Source organism: Amblyomma americanum, chromosome 6 (assembly GCF_052857255.1).
Source record: "Amblyomma americanum isolate KBUSLIRL-KWMA chromosome 6, ASM5285725v1, whole genome shotgun sequence".
Lineage (NCBI taxonomy): Eukaryota > Metazoa > Arthropoda > Arachnida > Ixodida > Ixodidae > Amblyomma > Amblyomma americanum.
This window is the reverse complement of record NC_135502.1, coordinates 80,202,424-80,224,327: the sequence shown is the minus strand read 5'-3', so window position 1 is coordinate 80,224,327 and position 21,904 is coordinate 80,202,424. Positions and strand designations below refer to the sequence as shown.

Here is a 21,904-nt window from a genome sequence, read left to right as displayed (position 1 = left end):
CAGCAATGACCCGCTTACACGAGTAACCAACTGCGCCTGCGCACTGGCACATGTGCACTCTCCGGAGGGTCAGCCACCTCACTCTCGTTGCCACACACGCATGCGCAGATGCCACCTTGCTGAAGCTGGTCACTCTATGCTAAAACTGTTTCTTCAACTCCCGTTTCTGTGGTAGTCGAAAGAGAACGTGCCCTACAATTTCTTGGAATCGATGCCTTGACATTAGAGGAAAACGCGTCCACGTGGAACGTGATAAGGACGGTCTAAAAATTGCTCATCTTTTAAATAAAAACTAATGACCTTGATACTCTTCTCCACATACCCGGCAAACGGGGGAAAACGATAGCTGACCGACTATGGCGCTCCTTGGAAGGCAACAAAGAAGGTAGAAAATCATCACCTTGCAGAGCCGGCCTCGCCGATTAGCCGCAAGCCAGGGTAAACTTGCCTGCATGGTCGTCTGTTGTGTGCGAGCGTAGAGCGAGTTGCGACACGATGGCTCCGCGAGGCCATGTGGGATGAACCTGCCTGATCACTACTTAAAGTGAGCCGCCACGGTGGCTCAGCGTTTGTGGTAATCGGCTGCTGACTCAAGAGACCCGGCTTCGATGACAACCGCGGCGGTCGCGTTTCGACGGAGGCGAAATGCCGCTGTAGCTTAGTATTCACGGCACTAGGCTGCTGGGACCGATGACGCTGGTTCAAGTCGTGTTGTTTCAGTCGAAGCGAAATGCAAGAGGCGCCCATCCGGTGTGCGATGTCAGTCCATGTTAAAGAACTCCGCGTGGTCGAAATTATTCTGGAGCTCTCCACTACTGCACCTCTCTTCTTCTCTCATTCCCTCCTCTAACCATTCCCTCAGAGGACGTGCAAAAGGCGCCCGTGCACTGTGCGATGTCAGCACACGTTAAAGATTCTCAGGGGGTCGTAAATTATTCCGTAGTCCTCCACTACAGTACCTCTTTCTCCGTCACTCCCACCTTCGTCCCTTCCCTCACGGCTCGGCTGAAATGTCCATCGAAGAGTGAGATGGATACTTCGTTCTCTCCCTTCTTGATAACTTCCCCTCCTTTTCTTCTCCTCCTCGATTTAACTTTTTCCTTACCGCAAAAAAACAAGCAATTTCCGAGTGGTGAGAGAAAATTTTTTTCACCCAGCAATTTAAAACAATCGCTTTATCTGACCACATTATAGTGTAACTTAACAAGCTAATTTTTAATGATAGACAACAACAGGATAGCTATTTCTTACAAAGAAAAAAATCTTCGATTGCCAAAATTTGAGGCACCTGTCAAATTTCTCAAAAGTATTCAGAAAATAGGAGATTGAAAAAATCTTGAATGCGTTTTATGCGTTTCTGTATCACAAACTTATTCAAAGGCACAAGCCACAGAACTATACAAGCTAAACTATCCGATCAGTAAAAAAGAATTGCTCGCGCGAAGAGCCGCTTCCTAATCCATACCTATGCTGAACAGTACTGGATGCTGTGCGCTCAGCGCCGGTTATTATAGTACAGCTGGTATAACAGAGTTATAGCATAGCGTAATCCGAGATCCGGTACCGCGGTACTTCACTGCGTTCGCGCTGATTGGTACTGAAGCGGCAGGCGCGCACGGAGCTGACGGACACATGGCGCCATCTGGCGCCGTCAGGGCTTTGTGCGCAAGCGCAATGGCGCCTCGCAGAAGCGGGTCACGGTAGCGGATCGCGGATCAGGCTATGCTATAATTCTCTGTTGTCAATCAAGCGCGACACTCTAGCTGACCGCTTCTCCTCCTGCTTTAACGTGACGTCATACCACACGCCGCGCGCTCCGCATCTCTTGCTTCTACGGCTTGACATCATGCGTCTGGCTGGTAACGTCATGAAAGCTTAAATCCGGCTCATACTGTGCATGCGTGAGGCCTATAGGTGTAGAAGGCCCTCCTAAACCGTATAAAATACAGCTCACGCTGTGGAACACTACAGACAGCATGTTTCTAAAGAGTTTTAAACACCTTTCAGGTGAAAAAACATGCAAATCCCTGCCTGAATTTGCCAGCTCCTGTCCTACAGCTAGTAATGAATTTGATTTATTGAGTAATAACACGCAGGGTTCTTGTTTGCACTGACAATGTCGCATGCGTTCTAAAGATACTTGGCGTCCTGCCAAGGAAACTTTGACAGTCCAGCAACTGCCCTTTTCACTCCTTTCTTTTGTGCTGGGCCGCTTTCAGCTGTTTTTTTACTTTCGTTCGTGACCGCAGGCAGGTCCCACTCCAGTGCTGCAGCTGCCCATAGTGAAGCTGGAGCGCATGCGGTCCAACGAGGAAATGGACACCGAGATGACTCTGGGCTCGCACGTTCCCCGGCGCGTCCAGCCGTCCAGGATGCGCCTCATCTCCAAGCTTCTTCCGAACCTATCGCGGCGCAGCAGCCGAGGGGGCTCCGTGAGTCAGAGCGTGTACGACAAGGACGAAGATCGCAGCCACACGAGCGCCAGATCTCGACACTCCAGCTGGAAGACCCTGTCCTTCTTTTCGCAGATCGTGGTAAGCACGCACTTCCTTCCATTCCCCCACCTCCCGACCCCACTCTTGTCAGTCCGTGGTAGAGAGAGGTTAGGCAGATGGTTGTTGATAATCACAAAGTGAATAAGGGAGGGGAAAGACTCAGGGTGCTTGTCAACGTTTTGACAAGATGACTTGTCTTCGTCTGCTCCTAGACGAAGACAAGTCGTTTTTTCGAAACGTTGGCAAGCACCCCGAGGCTTTCGCCTCCCTTGTTCACTTTGTGACAACTCTTGTCAGGTCATTCCTACCGTCATACCCATTCTTCGCCCCAGTGCCGTCTCTTAGGAGGAATGGTAGAACCGCTTCACTGACTGTGGCTAACAATGCTGGCGGACCGGGCTGGTCACCTTCCGGTGATCGCCTCGCAATAACAATATTCGTGTGCTGACGCCAAGTAACTTTCATCAACACTATGCAGCGTCAGTATAAGTGGCTTGCTTTCGAAGACTAGACAGCATTGTTGTCGGACCGCTGAGATACCGTTTTCGGACGAGGCGTACCCCACCTCCCAACTAGTCTTGCTTAAGAATGCATCGCTATGACGAGATCCACTCGATGACATAACGGGCAGAGAAGTACGTTTTCGTGGGCCTTCTCTCCGTGTCCGAGCACAGTACTTTGCCGATTACTCGTCCGAACAGTCGGTATGTTGGCTTCCTGCAACAAGCAAGTTCCTGTCTGTCTTTCTTAACCAAGCTATAGTTACTGGAAGATGGTCTTGCTGAGCGGTGAGTGTTCCGCCCTTTAGAGCAGCACAAGTCTGAAGTCTTGAACATGCCTCAACTTGCGATCCGGAAGGCAAAGTGGCTGCCGCTGCGGTGGGGCAGTGGTTATGGTGCTCGGTTGCTGACCCGAAAGACGCGGGTTCGATCCCGGCCGCGGTGGTCGCGTTTAGATGGAGGCGAAATGCTGGAGGCCCGTGAACTAGGCAATGTCAGTGCATGTAAAAGATCCCCAGGTGGTTGAAATTTTCGAAGCAATTCCTCAACTACGGTGTCCCTCATAGCCTAAGTCGCTCTGGGACGTCAAACGCCATAAAACCAAAACCAAGCCAATGTGGCTGAATATGGCGCGCAGTACTACCAATAGTGGCCCTTATTTATTTTTAACCATCTAAAATGTGCCATCTGCGAAACGAGGTAAGCAGGAAGGCCTGACGAAGAAACTCTTTATGTGCTGATTATCAGGCGATGGAACAAACGAGGCAACTTTGTCGGTAAGCTTAAGTGCTCATTTGTTACATGCTGTTCGAGTGCCTTCATGCACCAGGTTCCTGCGAACTTCGCGAACACTGCTGTCTTCCGCGTGCGTCCAGGAGAAGCCTCGGCTGGAGAGCTTGAGAGACTGGTCATTTTCGAGGATCGTCGTCATCGACATCCTACGCACGCGAAAGCAGGACCTAGTCGCCAGCGCCCGGCACACTTTTTCCGGAGAGTGGGCCATCCTGAAGATCGTCTGGAAGAGGCGCTTTAGATCGGTAATGTTGCCAGCGGCGAACCATCTTTCGTACTTGAGAACTACAGGCTGTAAGCATTGCATTTAAGCACCCGTAGTTAGTGGCTGCAGGTACGCCTAGATTTACATTCGGGGACCATCAGCAGTTTCCTATTTAAAACACCCAAGGGAGCAGACGACATGTTCCTTACAGTCGAGCGAAACCTTCTTGCTAAGCCGGTGATGAGCCCCTCAGCGGCGGGATGATTCTTTCTAGGCTGTCTACGGGTAAGTTCCTTTATGAAAATACCGAAATTTGGGCTCTCTTTGGAGAGCGCCGACTCAGGAAAGAAGCCGAGATGTAGGTCCTAGTCGTTGCCGGCGCGATGTTCGTGTCGATTTTGTACGACACCAAAACCCAAGCATTCCATATGTTCCTAGTCCGAGCAGTTTTTCAAAGGGAAAGGGGGGGGGGGGCTATGGTACTGTAGCTGATGTGCTGCTGTGCGGCCGCTGTGCTTTGAAAACTTGCGATCTGTAGCCTACGCGTTACCTAACAACCGTTCTTCACGCAACTGTCCCCCTTGCAGCGCGCGTCTCATTTTTTTTTTCACTTGCCTTCCTTCCTACTGAGGTATTTTTTATTCCTTATTGGGCCGCGATTTGACGGGCCCGTGCCGTGTCCTCTTCAATTACCTAAGCCGCTCTAAAGCATTGCCACGTATTATTACTGTCTGGAAGCAGTTCGTGGGATGCTGTATCACGCGTACCAAAGCAATTTAAGCTACTTCCTGCAGCTCGTTCTTCTTGCCCATACATATCCGCATTTATGAGAACCCCAAAAAACATTTAAATATGACAAAGGACACTTAAGACTACTTACGTGCTTTGAATGCAAAAGCAGAGTCTCATCGTGAGTTCTGCTGCGAGGCTGATTAGATTCTTTCCGTTCTAGTGACGTACCTACTCATTGGCGTACATACGTCAGAATGGGCAATAAAAAGAAAGAAAAATAAATGTGCCCATACCTACTCATTGGCGTACATACGTCAGAATGGGCAATAAAAAGAAAGAAAAATAAAAGTGCCCAGCCCGTGCCGCATACAGTCGTAAACGCACAAAATAGTTCACCTTTATCCGCCAAGAAGCAACGCGGTTTCGTGGCCTACAGCAAGCAGGGTGCTCGCCTCACAACGTGAAGGTCCTTGATTCAATCCCCCCCCCCCCCTTAGGAATAATTTTTTCTTTGCCGATGACGTCACCGGGTTTCTGAACGCCACTTTGTCCAATGGTATACTGCTGACGTCATGCGAGACTATGGTGACGTAATTGGGGCTTTCGGACCACAGCTGCTGGACACCAACGCCGACGCCGCCGGGTTTCGCTACCGATGAGCCGTAAAACGCTTTCGCATTAACATAGCACACCTAGATTAGCTGCCAATTTGCTTGCTTTTCGTATCAGGCATTTCTCTTTAACATTACGTTACACACTGACGATTGAAGTTCATGATAAACGAAATTAATGTTTAATTTAAGGCATATGCAGTATAGGGCATCGGATTAATATGCACCACGTGTGGCTCTTAAACACACACTGCAATCGAGCACTAAAGTTCATAGGGTGTTTTCGCATTGTGTCTACATCAAAATGATGCCGTCGGGGCCGAGTTCGAATTCGCAGCGTCGGGCTCAGTATGATAACATCATGGTCCATTTTTTTTTATTCAACTGCCCGAACTAACTCACAGAGTCTCTTTCGTGCCCATGCAAATAGCATTACTGTTAAACCCTAATTTCCTATTAACCTTCCTGTAAAGTTCGATTAACTAGCAAACGAACCTGTCATGTCTGCATGTTCTGAATAAGGTTTTGGGCCGTTTTTGAGATTTAACTTTTTTCATGTTTGTTGGTAATGACTTGTGGATTGCCTTAATCTATATACATGTACTTTATTACGCTGCTGTTGTACCTCTTATTCCTTTTATAGAGAGGGCGCAGTTCCCGTCAAGTCTTTCTCGGCTTTTTTTTTTATTCTGCACCAACGCGCGTTTGGTGAATGCTGATGCTTACTGAGTGACTGACATCCCCGTCCCGTTTTTCACCTGGCGCGCAGAAAAGGCGGGATGTTGCCAGAGAACGAAAAGCCTGGGAGGCGGTGTCCGACTGCCAGTTCATCGTGGGCCTCAAGTCGTTTTTTTCCACCTCTCTATGGTAAGATTTGCGGGGTGTCCTATGTAAAGTTAGTCAAGGATTATTATGAAGCACTATCAGACCCTTCACTGTCCAGCGATCGAAGATGTGAAGGCAACAGATCACCCCATAGCTCGTTCCTCCCCGCACCTTGCCATCCGGAGCACTAGTTTTCAGATTACACTGTCGAGGCTCACATCACCTTAGCACACTTTCTCGAGGCAAACATGTCAAAAGTAGGTTCCAAATTGAAATTAGTGTTGCCGATCACATGGAGCAAGTAGGACATCATTTATACAAAGATAGCTCCTTGAGGGAGTCGTGCATGGCAAGCGGCGACTTAATATGTTGTAGGCAAAAACTTTCGCGTTCGCCTTTAAAGACAACGCTGCCAATGTACGCCGGAGGTACGATGTGAAGTTCCTGCGGAAGGGAGTGCTCGAGAGTCTCTCCTCTATTTTTTCTACGCCTCTCATATGCTTGCTCTCGCGCCCCGGATGTTAATGCTGCTTACCGCCGGGAGGTGGCTCCAGCGACGTTTAGTAGCCGTGGCTTACGTAACTGTCTCGGTTTGTCACATATTGTTATGGTTATGCGCACGTCTGCACTTTGCAGCTTGACTTTTGCAATATGATGCCTGTTGACAGACGAGTAGGCGAAGTAGGCAGCTGTGCCGCATCATTACGCATGCACTCATGAGCAGTGCAGCTGCACCACACCATAACGCATGCACTCACGGCTCATGCTGCTGTAGCACACCACGGGGCACGTTGTACCACTCCATGGTGCATGCACTCATTGTGACGTACAATGATCATAAATAATTTTTAGAGCGCACCTCTTTGGCGCCTTTTCCTGGCTTCCGCGTCGTAGTCGTCAGCGTAAACGGTAGTCTAAGTAGCACAGCCAAGCGCTACCTGGAAGGTGGCTGGTGGGTGGCTAGCGGCGTAACAGGCCGCCTGCCAGCGGTGGCAGGTGGAGTGTGAAGAGCTGAGTTTAAATTTTTGCATTACCTACTATCATAATCGTATGTCAACTTTTTTTTCTCCCCCGCAGATGAGAGGTCCAGAAGCTTTTTACGTCGTGCTAACCTATATGTCTGTCACATCTTGATCTGCAGTTACTGTTTCGTGGCGGAGTACTACGAGGGATGCACGCTCCAGGCTCTCCTCGAAGAAGGTGCGCTGCGGGATGACGTCATAGTAAATATCGTCGCCCAAATCACGTACGCGCTCAAGTACATCCACGACAGAGGTGCGTCGTTGTATTGTACTTACACAATAGGCCTAAAGCTGCGCTAAGCCAGGTCGCATGTATCAGTCGTCCGGCACAGGAAGGAGTGAACCAAAGCGCCTCCATTCGGTCTTACTTTTGAAGAACCTGACGTCTATAACCTTTTGCATTGGACAACAAGTTCACTCCACCTGGATTCAACTTGAGGCCGTTGTTTTCATTGGAGAACAAACAACAGGCAATGCCTGCATGTGCTTAACCGAGCTACTGTGGGATCGCAGTGTAGTGCGGAGATTCACGCGTATTGGCGTGCTCATTCTCTTTCCTTCATGGGGTGGCATCCTGTTGCTTCCCCACTCTTTGTTGCTTCCCTTCACCCTCCCTGCACTATCTGTGTCGTGTGCAACACTATCGGCGCTTCAGGCGCACATAATTAGAACCCTTTTGCGCTGCATAATAACTTTTTACCACCTAAGGTCACAACTAACTACGACAAACAATGCCTTAGTTTTTCATCCATATCATTTTGGAATTCTTTGAACTTAGACGTCAAACAAACTAATACGCTTTCTTTGTTCAAGGTCAAATTAAAGCTTTTCCTTCTTAGTATGTGATTTTTTCTTTTTTTTTGTTACTGATCCCATGTATCGCGGCATCTGAGTGTTTTGTGATACATTCTCCTGCATTATATTGTTGAACAAGGCCCCCGTTCTGGGCGCCGAAACGTCAATACAATTTTTTCGTTTTACTGGTCGGCGTCTCTTTGTTTTGAAATTATATTGTTTGTATTTAAATATTTCGGTAACTCATATTTGACTATGTATTTATTCTCTGCGTGGCTAATTAATGTGTTCTGTATTTATTATTTTGTTGCTTATTGAAATTTTTTGTCATGGGAGGTCCCGCCCGCGGTCTTGTACCATGGGACCTCTCGCTGTATACGTTTGTAACTTTGTTTGAATGTATTAATAACCTTTCAACTTTCAAGATCCAGCGCGGCTTTATTAAACGTCCATATTTCTTCATTTACCGTGCCAGCATTTGAAATTCGGTAGTTTCTCGCGAGCCGGAAAGAGGAGAATAATCTGTGGCAGGCTCACGCGTTCTTCTGCTTCGCAGACATGATGTACCGCAACATCTCGCCGACGACGATCCTCATAGACATGAACGGCATCGCGCGACTATTCGACTTCGCCTTCTGCTCCGTGAGTACAGCGGCCTCCTGTGTTCACTAAATTTTCTTCCCTACAGAATTTTTGTATTCATCACGGGTCATGCAAAGTCATGGACAGTAAACTAGTAGGGATATGTTGCCCAAGTTCTGGGATAAATTTCGATCCCTGAATATACGGAATGCGTATTCCTGGCAAAGTATAATGTTTTCAAGGAGTTAGCAATAGGAGAAGGCTTTTAAATGCGGAACCGGAGGTGTCGAGGTTATCAAAAAGAAGAGGTTTCAACATAAATCAAAATCTTCATAACAACTAGAATTTCACATGTTTTGGAGAGGGAATTTGTTTCCGTGGCCAACCTTACGTATGCCATATTTTTAGGGATAGAAATCTACACCAGTGCTTGGGCAGCGTACCCTGCCCCTTAAAGTGGATGTTCTATGTTGTAGGCAGTATAGGCTAGCCACTGCATGTGGCTAGGCCGAGAACGCATCTGGCTGTACGATCGCGTGAGGCACGCTGAGCGTGTCGTTGTTCTTAGTGTCTATTTATTAATAAGATAACAATGGAAGGAAAAGATGCTGCGAGCCGCAGCATCTGCCATCGGAACCTGGCATTGAGAGCTCGTTCTGGACCCGGGCGAGTGACGGTCAGAAATTACCGGTGGCTCCTTGCAGCAACGAGAACCCACAACGAGCGGATCGGGACTGCTGCCTGCGTCTTCTTTCGAATAGAAATGACCTGCAGTGATAACGCTTGTGAAGGCATCTTTTCGAAACTAAGCGACATGAGCGAATCGTAATAATAAGGTTTAGTGATAGTACAAAGTGTCCAGAGGCCTATCGAGGAAATAATACACAATGTGCTGGTCGAAGCGCGCTTGAGTGCACTTTCGTGCCGCTGTTTAGAAGGAAGCAGTATCACAACTTTGAAAGGACATACTAAGTCAAGGTAGACAGATAGGTTAGCGTCCCGTGATAGCAAATACGTCATTTCTTACTGAAAACAAAACTTTAATAAGCCAGAAAGATAATTCTACATGATTCGGCGTTTGCCATGCGAGTACATAATTTCTCCCGGGAATGCGTCCATGACGACGACTGGACCTCAGCGCTCCTGTTTACATACAGCTGTAGGTGCCTCCACCACGTTATTGCTTGGGATCCCTGTGTAACCCTGAATGGATGCAAACTGGACTTCCTGATCCATTAACTTTCCGTTCTTACCAGTAGACAGTGCTCCATTACAAATTAGTTGGATGACCAAGAGTTTTGCGTTTGGCATCATCCGTCGAAACCACCGTCACTTTAGGACAAGTATGCCTTGTTGGTGTGTTTGCGCAGGAAGGCAAAACGTCGAGCAGCCGCATCGGCTCGATACCCTATATGGCGCCAGAAGTTCTAAGGATGGAAGTATACGGTAAGCGATTAAATTTGTTCCCTCAAATTCTGAGCTTACGCGTCAACATACTTGTCGACAACCGTTTGCAACTGAACTTTAGTCGCGTGTATAAAACCGTGCTCTTTTCATGCTTCGAATCTCTCGGTAACCGTGTGCAAAAAGGGCCAGAAAAACCCCGGGAAATTCGGATGAGCGCTGATAGCTTGCGCGGCTGCCATTCTTCTTCGTGGAGTGCTTGGCGTCCCTCAAGCTCGGCAGATGAACGGCGGGTCTTAGCGTAGCAAGCGCTCTTTTTCACTAAGCCTAAGCGCTGGCCTTTGAGGGACCATAAAACGATATTTATTGAGGTTACGAAAAGCGCAAGAGCTATGGGCATTCGCTCATTCCTCACAGCACTACAGAAATTCGAATTTCTTTTCTTTGAAAACCGCGGTGAACCAACTAGTCCTGCAGAAAAAAGGTTAGTACTGCGCGAATTAGACACGACAGGAGAACAGAAACAACACAGGCGCAGACTTCGAACTGTTTATTCGAGATCGAAAGGCAAAATCTATATAAGGGAGGAACCTAGGCGCATAACCATCACTGTCATTCACACAAGACCTGATTAAAATCTAGACCACAATGATAAAATTGTTACGCTGCAGAAGGGCCTATAAATCACAGAGCACTCAGTCAGCATGTCCCCAGACACTCCATGTCAAGAAAATGATTAAAAAGAAGTAAGGAACCTAATAATCAACCTGAGTAAAGAGGGTGAAAAATACGCGAAGTGACCATGCAGGTGACCCAACAGACAACAGCAGTAAAAAACTATGAAAACGAGACAAAATCATGGTGTGACATATGGAAAATTCGGCATGAGAGCATGGAAACAAAACACGAGTAAAGGTGAAAATTAAAACCAGGTAAAAGAGTGGAATGAGGTATGGAAAAATAAGCACGACATGGAAGGCAACAAAGAAAACGTGTGAAGGTGAGCATAAAACCAGATAAAACTACATTTCCGGCCTTGAGGTGCATAGATCTTAGGATTTGGATTGGATTGGAAACCGTTTATTATCGGCTTGAGTAATAAATGGGTTTGTTGATCTTGTTAACTGGCCGTCCGTGAAGACTGGTGGCGACCTCTTCGGCTCTCGTCACCACCTGTACTTGGGTTTACAGGTCGGAGCTGAGCAACAAGGTCTCCCACGGGCCCGGGAGCGCGAGCCTCTTGAGCGATATTGGTGGGGGATATCTCGGACAGTCCCAGAAGATGTGGTCTACGGTGGCTTTGCCACCGCATTTGCTGCACTCCGGCTTAAATCTATCCGGGTACACATGGCTTAGGACAGCTGGATTAGGGAGAGTTTTTGTTTGAAGTTGTCTCCACAGTACCTCCTGTTCTTTGTTTAGGTTTTTATGCGGAGCAGGGAAGGTTAGCCTTTCTAGCCTGTAATGCTGAGTAATGCCATTGTAGGTATTAAGGCCGTCTCTCGTCATTTCGACGTCCGAGTTAGCGTCCACAGCTCGGCCGATAGATCCTCGAGCTTTATCGTGGGCTGCCTCGTTCCCCGGGTTTGACGAGTGAGCCGGTACCCAAACCAATTCCACGTCTGTCCTGTCTTTCGGGTAATTCTTGAGAATTCCCATGGAGATGGAAGATATTCTGCCCTCGGCGAAATTGCCAATGGCTGCTTTTGAATCGCTCACAATCACTTCTGCTCGCGGGTATGTCAACGCCATGGCGATTGCCGCTTCTTCGGCTATTTCTGAAATGTTGGTGCGTACTGTCGCGTTTGCTATGAGTTGGCCTACCTCGGTCACCGCGGATATCGTGAATGCTTTCTCGGGTGTTGGGTAAGCTTCCGCGTCTACGTAGACTACGTCCTGTCGGCCCTCAAGTTTCTTAGCTAGGGATTTTGCTCTGGCCTTGCGTCTGCCTTCGTGATAGACGGGGCGCATATTTTTCGGTAATGGTTTTACCGTGATTGTCCTTCGGAGGTTGAACGGTATTTTTCGAGTAACCGCGTTGAGTGGTTCCGCGTTTATTCCGAGCCTTTCTAGGATTGCTCTACCCGCATTGGTTATAGTGAGCCTGAGCTCTTGCATTCTACGATGGGCCTCAGTCAATTCGTCTAGCGTGTTGTGTAGGCCGAGTTGCAGTAACTTCTCAGTGGAGGTGTTGACTGGTAGACCTAGGGCTGCCTTGTAGGCCTGCCTGATGAGTCCTTCAATTTTGAGTTCCTCAGCGTTGTATAACTGTAGATAGGGCAGGGCGTAATTCATCCTGCTGATGACAAAGGCTTTCACCAACTGACATAGATCTTTTTCCTTAACTCCTGTTCTCCTGTTCGCTATGCGTCGGATCAGTCTAATGGTTTGATGAACTGAGGCGTTTAATTTTTCTATTTCGGTATTTTGGCGGTTCTCTTGGATTATCATTCCAAGGATTCGGATGGAACTCACTTGTCTAATTACTTTGCCTTGAACTTGTATGCTTATGTTGGCTGGCGGGAGGCTGGATTTCTCTCCTCTCGGAATGTCTCTTTTAATTAGGGGCTCCGATTTCGGATGAGAACATTCTAGTCCTACCGTTTTAACGTAGGCTTCTATGGTATCGACGGCCCTTTGTAGGGTCTCTTCTATCTCCCCATCATTTCCCTTCGTAATCCAGAGGGTAATATCGTCGGCATAGAAAGTGTGTCTGAGATTAGGGATGGCCTCGAGGTGTTTCGGTAGTTCTACGAGGGCCAGGTTAAATAAGAACGGCGAGAGTACCGAGCCCTGCGGGGTCCCCCGACAGCCCATGCGCATAGGATCCGAGATCACTCCACCGAGCGATATCTCTGCCGTCCTTTGGTCCAGAAACGATCTTATATAATTGAAGGTTTTGAATCCTGGATTTAGCCTCGATAGGTTAGTGAGGATGGCCTCGTGTGACACGTTGTCAAAGGCCTTGTTTAAGTCTAATCCGAGGATAGCTCTGGTGTTCTTGCTTTTGGGGATTACATCTTCACTAAGTTGAATCATGACGTCCTGCGTGGACAGTTGGGCTCTAAAGCCTAGCATGAAGGGGGGTAGGAAGTCGTTATCTTCAGCGTATCCCTGGAGTCTGTTTAGAATCACGTGTTCCATTAGTTTCCCTAAACAAGATGTAAGGGAGATCGGTCTTAAGTTTTCGGCTGTTAGCTTCTTGCCTGGTTTAGGTATAAAGATGATTCTGGCGTGTTTCTCTTCTTGAGGGATTTCACCCTCCTGCCAGAGTTTGTTGATTAGGTCAGTTAGGGCAGTCACTGACGTAAGGTTTAGACTTCTCAACATTTTGTTGGGGACGCCGTCGGGTCCGGCGGCTGATGTCGTTTTTAGTTGGCTCATGACTTGCCATACTTCCGCCGTGCTGAATTCCTGGTCCTATTCTGGGTTCGGCTCGCCCTTATACCAGGGAGGGGGTTGGTGGATTGCGTGGTGTTTAGGTATCTATCCTTGAGTTCTTTGATCAGTTCTTCTGTGTTGCCTGCATGTTTGTGTGCTACTTGAGCAAGTCTATTGCGTTGAGTCGATTTGGTCTGTGTGGGGTCGAGTAAATGTCGCAGCAGAAGCCACGTGTTTTTCTTACCCAGGTACCCGTTCATGCTGTCGCATACCTGTCCCCACTGCTGTCTTTCCAGCTCGAACGCGTACGCTTCTATCTTCGTTTGCAGCTGTGTTATCCTCTTTCTGAGGGCGCGATTGTGTTTTTGTTTTTTCCACCTCAGCTGTAAGCTCAGGTGGGCTTCCCACAAGTGTTTCAATTTGGGGTCGGTCGTGTGTTGCGAGTTTATCGCCTCTGTGTCCTCTGTGGTGGCTTTCACATCTTCCTTCAAGGCGCTGGTCCACTCGTTCAGGTTGCCGATTTCTTTTGGAGCGGTTTTGTCCGTAATTTTGCGGAAGCGCTCCCAATCTCTGAGTCTCGTTTTTAACGGGGGAGGTTTGTATGGGACCGTCTCGAAGGTTTTTTCCGCTATGTAGTGGTCGCTTCCTAACGTGAGGCCTGTATTTGTCCATATGGCTGGGTTAATGTTTTTACTAAGGGCAAGATCGGGGGTTGTGTCCATGCTGACGCTATTGCCTATCCGAGTAGGCGCTTTGACGTCGTTAAGGATCGTCATACCCTCGTCTTGTATGGACTGCCATAGCGCCGTTCCTTTTACGTGCGCTATCCGGTATCTCCAGGCCGGGTGTTGCGCGTTGAAATCGCGTATACCACTACAAGTTGGGATTTCCCTGCTAGTTTTACGGCCTTGCGAATAATGTCGGAGGTTGCTTTAGTTCTGTCTTTGGGTGAACTATAGATGTTAAGAATGTAGACGTTTCCATCCCCTTTTCTGCGTGGCGGGATTTCCACTAGCGTGTGCTGAACCTTTGTGTCTTCGATTTCGTGTTGTATGGCTGCGATGTTGCGTTGAACGAAAGTCGCGGTGACCGAAATACGTTTTTTTCGGATCCGTGTTTGGGGGAATGTAAGGCGTGTAACCCATTAACTTGATCGGGTAACTGGCTACTTGTAGTGCTATGACATCCGGTTTTTCGGATAGCTGCTGAATATGGAGGTGCAGGTTGCCGCGTTTGTTTTTGTAGCCCCTGCAGTTCCACTGCCAGATCTTTTTCTGAGGTCGAGGGACCATACTGAGTTGTTTGAGGGGGGCTTCGTGGCAGTTGCTGCACGAGCATTTGCACGGTAGCTTCTAGAGCTGCGAGGCGGTCTAGTGCTGTTAGGCGTTGTAGGATTTGTTGGAGGGTCTGTCCGACTACTGAAAGACTGTCTTTGGTTTCCTGGCTGTCTTTTTCAAGTTTGTCTAACCTCTCATTTATGCGCGCAGTGCCTTTAGAGATGACGGTGGCTTTTGGTTTGGGCTGCGGCTCAGCCTCTGGAGATGCCTCAGCTACTCTCTTCGCGTTAGCATCTATGTCTGTCGATGCCTGTCTCTTTAGCGTTCCGCGGTTGGCGTCCGTATCGATCGCATCCTCGGTTACGATTTGAAACAAAATTAGGACAGAAATGAAAAAAAATATAGGTGGCCCTTTAAAAACGTGATTCCACTCAGTGAAAGCGAAATAGACGGAGTGCTGACACATTTTTCACCATTTTTTACGATGTGATAGGCTTCGACCACCTCCCTTTCCGTGTTATCTCTCGATTTAAACAAAAAGTGTTGCGCAAAACTGGCTTGCAATGCACTTTATTCTTGCCCTTACCCTTCCCTATACAGTTTTTATAATGATGTGCCAGATGACCTCCCATATTGTTCTCCACTGCCAAGTTATGTTCGCGTGCCCGTTCATTGAAACACTTTTTTTTTTGCAATGAACTAGCCCGCAAGAGCGTTCTACTTAGTCCTGCAGCGTATTTTGTTAAGACATTCTAAGTTTATTCTCCTCAATAGCAGAAGAGAACGTCTCGATTAAAGAACAACACACTGCCTCGAAGACGTTCCATTGCCAAGAAACAGGTAGAGTACGACTACACTGTTATAGTGATATGGATGCCCTTTGTTACAAATGCAATGTGCACCGCTATATAAGCAAAAAAAAACTTGTACGACATTCGGGACAAATAAAGATTTTTCGAGTAGGTTCTACACAAACTCGTACTAGTCGCTAAAAGTGGACCAAATGGCCATTGTCGCGAATCCGCGACATACCAACTTCTCAATTATTGGACGTGCCATAAAATGTTTGAAGTTGGATTTGTCAATGTGGACACATTATAATATAGCTTACATAAGGTACAGGTCATAGTTAATTACTTTAAATCCTTCACAATTAGGAAAATAGAGGGTTAACTCGCGGTTATTCTCTAACAAATGATGCTTCCTGTCTTTTAGCCCTACTTTTGTCCTCCTCCTTTTTCCGTGGCTCACTGAGCAGTCCTCAGTATAATTTTGACCCTTCTTGTTAGCCTGCAAGATTTTGCCGTGTTAATGAACATTAGCAACCTTTGTGGCACGTGACTACGTTCTTCGTCCACCTTTTCAGATCGCGCTTCCGACTACTGGTCGCTGGGTATCCTGGTGTACGTGCTGTATGTCCGCCACACGCCCATGTCCATCTACTCGGCAAAGACCAACCTCGACCATTGGGTGGACAGGGACTACATGTACCAGTGTGAGCTTGAGCGCACCTCACACAGCTGTGGGCGTCTTGTCTATCCTCGCCCACGTTTCGACACGCAAATGAAACACACTAGCCGGCTTAGCACGTTCGCTGCAATGCGGATCCCCTGTGGGTCATGTCTTGTATGGAGGCCGTGTGGCCACAAATACTGAGTACCGCGACGTAGCCATTGCATATATCTGTGGTTCAAAAGAGCCTGCGAAAAGCGCTTTAACGAGGTCCTGACTGACATGTGCTGGCGCTTAAAAAAGCTGCTTTCGGCAGCGGTTTAACAGGTAGAGTTGGGCTAAGGTCAGATACAATTTAAGAATGCCGCAGTTTTTCAACGTCAAAGGACTCCTTTCCAGCCAATGGCATCGGCCAATTCTCAAGACCTTGTTAGTGTGACAAAGCAGGGAGCGGTAGATGAATCTCTTCCCCTCTATGGCCGGGGATAGACCCCCCTCTCCACTGTGCCGCCGCTCCCTGCACGGTCACGCTAGCAGGTTCATGTGAATCGGCCGGCGCCACTGGCTGGAAGGGGGTCCTTTGACGGGGAAAAGCCGCTACGTTCTTGAGTTGTATCCGACTAGAGTTTGGAGTTGGTTCATTGTTGACCGACAGTGGCTCACTGGCTGGTCACGCCGCACCCAAACAAATCTATGGGTGGCTCACCGGTGGGGCACGACACGCAGGAAACAGGGCTCCGAAAATCGCTGCTACAGTCAACGTGTTGAAATGCAAGACGCGTTCGCGCATTGAAAGGCGAATGGTGTGTGCTTCGAGCCAGAATTAGCAGCAATACTTGTACAAAAGGGTGTACTCTGATGCAGCAGGGCACCTGAAAACGTTCATGTATAAGCATGGAGTCGTGTAGAAATGGATATTTGTGTTACGTTGCCGCGTACGAAAGATCAAATGATATTGGGAAATTGGTCACATTTAGTGCATCTGAGTGGACTAAATAACATTTCGTTTCGAAGCAATAATAGTCTCATCCCACAACAAGAGTAGTTAAAAGACCCCTATCCGCGACGACGCTTTGCATCTGTGTCACATTTCTGTCGCTTGAAAGCGCGCAAACGTTTAAAATTCGCTTAAGCTGCAGCTTTACTTACCTTTGTCTCACAGATGCCGAAGTGGTCCCGATTGTTCTACCCAAGCACATGCCGCAGCATGCAAAAAGCCTGATATCTGGACTCCTGGTCGAGGTATGGACCTAACACGGTTAAATAACGATGTGAGTTAAAAGCAACAGGGTAAAACTATGCTTCAACAACAGACGCTTCGCTAGAGGGACGACCAACTAATTCCATAAAAAAGAAAAGTTCTAACGTTGCTCTACTACTCTAGTCTCAGGGAAGCTCATGCATCCCACTTCAGAGCTCGATCACTGTTTTTCAGAGACCTCGGCTTCGGCTAGGCTGCCGGTCAACAGGCTTCTTCGAAATAATGAAGCATCCTTTCTTCCACAGGATCGACTGGGACGGTTTCAGCAAGTAAGTCATTTATTGAGCTTAACGTAGCTTTTGCGTGAGGTACCTCATGTTTCAATGTGCTTGTGAGAATCAGGAGTCGCCTGTGGCTTGTAGAAGCGCCGTGATCTCGGCCAAGCGCTTAGTTCGTCAATCGAAGCCACTGCACAGGGCAGATTCTCTATGGTATTTCATGTTTTTCAACTTTACTGCACACTACATTTGCATAAAGAATGAATTTTACAACTGTTAGTCATAAAGGCTATGATTAATGATATGCAATTATATCCGAATAGCGTAATTTCTGGCAAGTTTTTTTTTGTTCGTGGTGTGCATGCAGTTGTTTTACAAGCAAGTAGGATAATTTTACGAAATTTCGTTTTGCAGGTGTAGTGAATGTAAAAAAAAAACGCCAAGAGATACTAAATTCATAACATGACGTTCTGTTTTCCTTCTTCCCAGGATAAAAGGCGTGACGCCGCGAAATGTCCCCAGAGGGTATCAGTCACCCTGACGGCGTGCTCGCTACCACAAAAAAAGCGGAAACAGCCAAAACGACACTCCAAATGGACTTCCTGCCTCATTGAAATCGCGGTTTGTCACGTCCTGTCGTGCATAAGCATTCTCCCGCAAAAGCCACGTCGGAGGTGTCGTCCCGCGTTTGTCAATCTATACCAAGTTATCTACTTCCAACAGACTGGGTGCATCCACGGTACGGCGCACGCGTATCTGCCGCCTTCCCCAACCCTTCGGCCAAGCTATTTTATCGGCGTTGTATTTTAAGTGCGCGACAGATTGTCCACAAGCATACGCAATAAAACAAGAAAATGCATGCAGCGAGCAGAAGCCGCGTTTGTTTCAAGGCTATGGAAGTGAATTGTGCAGGATGATCGCGCTTAATGGGAGCACTTAAGACCGTTGCGCAGCTGCAACTACGCCCAATGGCGCAGCTGGAGAACTGACAGTGCCTGTGGCCTTTTGTGCTGTGTGGTTACGCTGCAAAGAAGCACAGCCTTGACGGCGTAAGCATCCTTTCAACCTTCAGTCGGGGACAATACGCTTCGTACCGGCGGCGCGGCTTCCGCACAATTTGGCCGCTGCCACAGGCAGCTCGAACAATCGACGCTTCGTTGTCATCCGAAGCCTTCCAACGTTCGCACTGCGCACTTCCGTTCACAGCGCTCCGGTAATTTTAGCGTGAGCCCAGCTGCAAGCCTTTTGGACAGTAAGTTTCGAAAAGATCGGCTTCAGGTATACGGCCTCAAGTTCGGGCGATGTTCGCTTGAATATGCCGAGAACGCGAGCTGAAAGAATTCCGTACTTTATGCAGTCATCATTACTAATTGTGCCGCATGCACCTGGATTTACGTGTAACACACTGCCTGCGGGGCTGTCTCATTTCAAATTTATAAAAATAAAGTTTGACCTCGCCTGGTGCAGGCGGCGACGCAGCAGCAGTGCCCGCTGGGAATACCGACTTCCGGACCCACTTCGTAATAGAAATATGCACTACAGTGTGCTAGAATATTTACTATAGTTCACTGCAGTGATGCATCGCGTAGCTCCGAAAGAGTTGAGATCAAAGCCAGTTGGTACATGGCTAGGCGAAAAACAAAGTCAAAAACAGACAAAGGACAAGAGGAAGAATTCACGCAACTACGACTGGAGTCGTAGTTGTGTGCATTCCTCCTCTTGTCCCTCGTCTGTTTTGGCTTTGTATTCGCCTAGCTCCTAAAACCGCAGAAAATAGACAATGTTCAGCACTGTAGCGTTCCTGTGAAAGTAAAACAGGTCAGTAAGCTGTTGTCAAGTGCATCATTTCTATTTCACTTTGTCTTGCTTATAACGCACGCTTAAGAGATGTCCTAGAGCTTTCAAGCGGAGTGCGACGTCTGTCGCGACGTCTGTCGTTAACGCCAGCTCGCACCGATTGGCATTAATTGCTACAAAGGGATACCTTGAAATACAGTATGACGTATACTAGACGTAATTTCGTTCTTTCAACGGTACGGTATACGTCGACTTCCAGCTTCGCCACCCGGCTTGCCTTGCAGCTTTCTGGGCGGAGATTTTTAATGCGAAAACATTATATGCCTCATCGGCAGCGAATCTCGGCTAGGCACTGTAAACCGGCGTCGGTGTTGACCAGCGGCAGTGGTCCCAAAAATCTCTGATGACGTCACCGTAGTGTCGTCCCGGGTGGAGGAGTAAAATTAGGTCGTGCAGTAGACAGTTCGTATTGGGCTAGATAATGATGGGCGGAAAACGTGCATTCAGACGTAGCAATACGACTCTTCTCGACGCGGGCCTCCTAGACATGCTTTGACAGCTTCCATGCCAAGATTAACTGATAATAAATTTGTTATGTGAAAAGCGCACCATACAAGAGTTCATTGCGCTCTGAGTTGAGAGCACCGCGGCGCAGCTCGAATTCCGCGGTAGAATCCACGATCACATGCCTAAAACATGCAAAGTTATATAAGAAAATGCAATCTTCCCGGCATTCTATTGCAGTGAATGAAGTACTCTTTCAAGAAACACGTATAAAGTGTGCCGCCTTTTTTCGCTCTGAATAATCATGAGAAACACAACAGAGTATAGACAACAAGTTTTAGTTGTGTTTTCTGTTTTTAGAATGAGGCGCAGTGCATTAGAAAACACTGCCCAGCGGATTCTAATAAGAGGTAAATCCTTTATAATTTCATTTTTTTCATTCATGCTTTTCCGTTTTCGGTTTCAACAAGCAAAACGACAGATGTGACGTAAAAGACGCATTCAGGTCAAGTGAGGCATGCACAAGATGCAGTGTGATCGCTACTTACTTTGTTTTAATTCGCTGCAGCTCTTACGCTAGCCTGCCCAAGAGCTGGAATGAGAAAAAGCGAGCAAGCAACGAGCAAACAATGATTATACCGCAGTTTTTGCATGCCTCACGTGAACTCTCATCGTCCGACTCCTCGGCAACCTTTTCGCTTCGGAAACCGAAAGGGAAACGACGCAAAGAAAAAATTGAATTTTAAAATATTCAGCTGATGCATGTGAATACCACATCGTTATTTATGCATGCCGTTGTTCAGCGCATCACACCAAGTAAGAAAACATACAGCTTATGATTGGTGTGTCTACTCCTTTAGTTAAGCACCTTTGTATGTGATGTAAATAAACTTGTTTTATGAAGTGGAAGAACTGCTGTTACGCTGTGGCATAGCACCACGTCGAAGATCACATTGCCTCCTTGGCTTGATATCTTTTAAACTTCTTTTTCTTCCACGTGTCTCTCGTGGATGTGCTGCATTGGCCTTCATTTAGACAATGTGAAAGAAGGTTTTTTTTTTCTTAGAAATGAGCTAAGACGAGAACTGAGATAGTAGAACTGGCGAACCAACAAATTAATTTGTTGCTTATCGTGTTAATCAGCGATAAAGGTGTCTTATATGTGAGACGCAGATCATCCTTTCCCGGCCATCGGTCTTGGGGAAACATTTTTCTCGCTGCCGGTGAAGGGAGGGGAGCGTGACATGGTTTCCTGTAGAGACCACTTGTCGGCATGCCTGCTTAGCTGTGCTGGTATTCAAATAACCATCAGCAGCAGCAGCTTGACTATCCCCACTGCACTTCAAAAATGGCAGGGTTCTTGATGAGAACGTCCTTCTAACGTTGTGCTCATATGAGTGCTGAAATACTTTTATAAATGAAGCTAAGCACGCTCTTTCGCTTTTAATGCATGCACGCACAATTTGACGATGCTTCATTTGCGTACAGTTGCCATGGGAAAAGATTAGCACAATGACGACACCGGAGCGACAAAAATCGCACCGTACGGCTGACGCAGCGCCGTGCTTCGCGAACACGCCTGGCATTTTTGTTATCGGCATGTTCGTAACCGCAGCGCCGAACGTTGCTATGTGCGGCTCCGGTGATACGTCACAGTGGTAAACTTTTTTCGTTGCGACTGTACCTCCTTGTACTTTCAGACCTCAAAATAAATTTTTATTTTTCCGTGTTTTCTATATTTTCTGTTTCTATGCTCCGATGGCTTAGCCTGCTTTATGCTTTGAATTTTGCCGCTACATTCTGCACGAAAATATATTGCTTTTGATTGGTTGACATTTTATAGACAATCTTGCGCAGCACAACGCAGAGAATATGTCAGTATTCAGAGAATATGTCAGTATTGAACAGTCATGGGTTGTTTTGCTTGTCATGAAACACAGATTGTGGAGCTTGCAATGAAGAAGACGAAGAAGAAGAACTTCGCTCTTGAGAAAGGCAGCCGTCTTCGACTGGGATCTGTCTGAGGAAAATAAGACGCTTCAAGTCCGTCG

At 47.5% G+C, this 21,904-nt stretch overlaps 1 protein-coding gene across 1 annotated transcript in view; it reads left to right on the top strand.

Moving 5' to 3' along the window:
* LOC144095338 (uncharacterized) overlaps positions 1-18,413 on the top strand; it is a 29,427-nt gene extending 11,014 nt beyond the window's left edge. Inside the window, exons 6-15 of the mRNA XM_077629102.1 lie at positions 2,250-2,534; positions 3,871-4,032; positions 6,105-6,202; positions 7,302-7,435; positions 8,534-8,619; positions 9,930-10,005; positions 15,988-16,116; positions 17,236-17,315; positions 17,509-17,603; positions 18,042-18,413. Coding sequence (XP_077485228.1) covers positions 2,250-2,534; positions 3,871-4,032; positions 6,105-6,202; positions 7,302-7,435; positions 8,534-8,619; positions 9,930-10,005; positions 15,988-16,116; positions 17,236-17,315; positions 17,509-17,603; positions 18,042-18,093 — 1,197 coding nt within the window. The 3' untranslated portion in view covers positions 18,094-18,413. The remainder of the gene's footprint in view (positions 1-2,249; positions 2,535-3,870; positions 4,033-6,104; positions 6,203-7,301; positions 7,436-8,533; positions 8,620-9,929; positions 10,006-15,987; positions 16,117-17,235; positions 17,316-17,508; positions 17,604-18,041) is intronic.
* Positions 18,414-21,904: the final 3,491 nt, after the last annotated feature.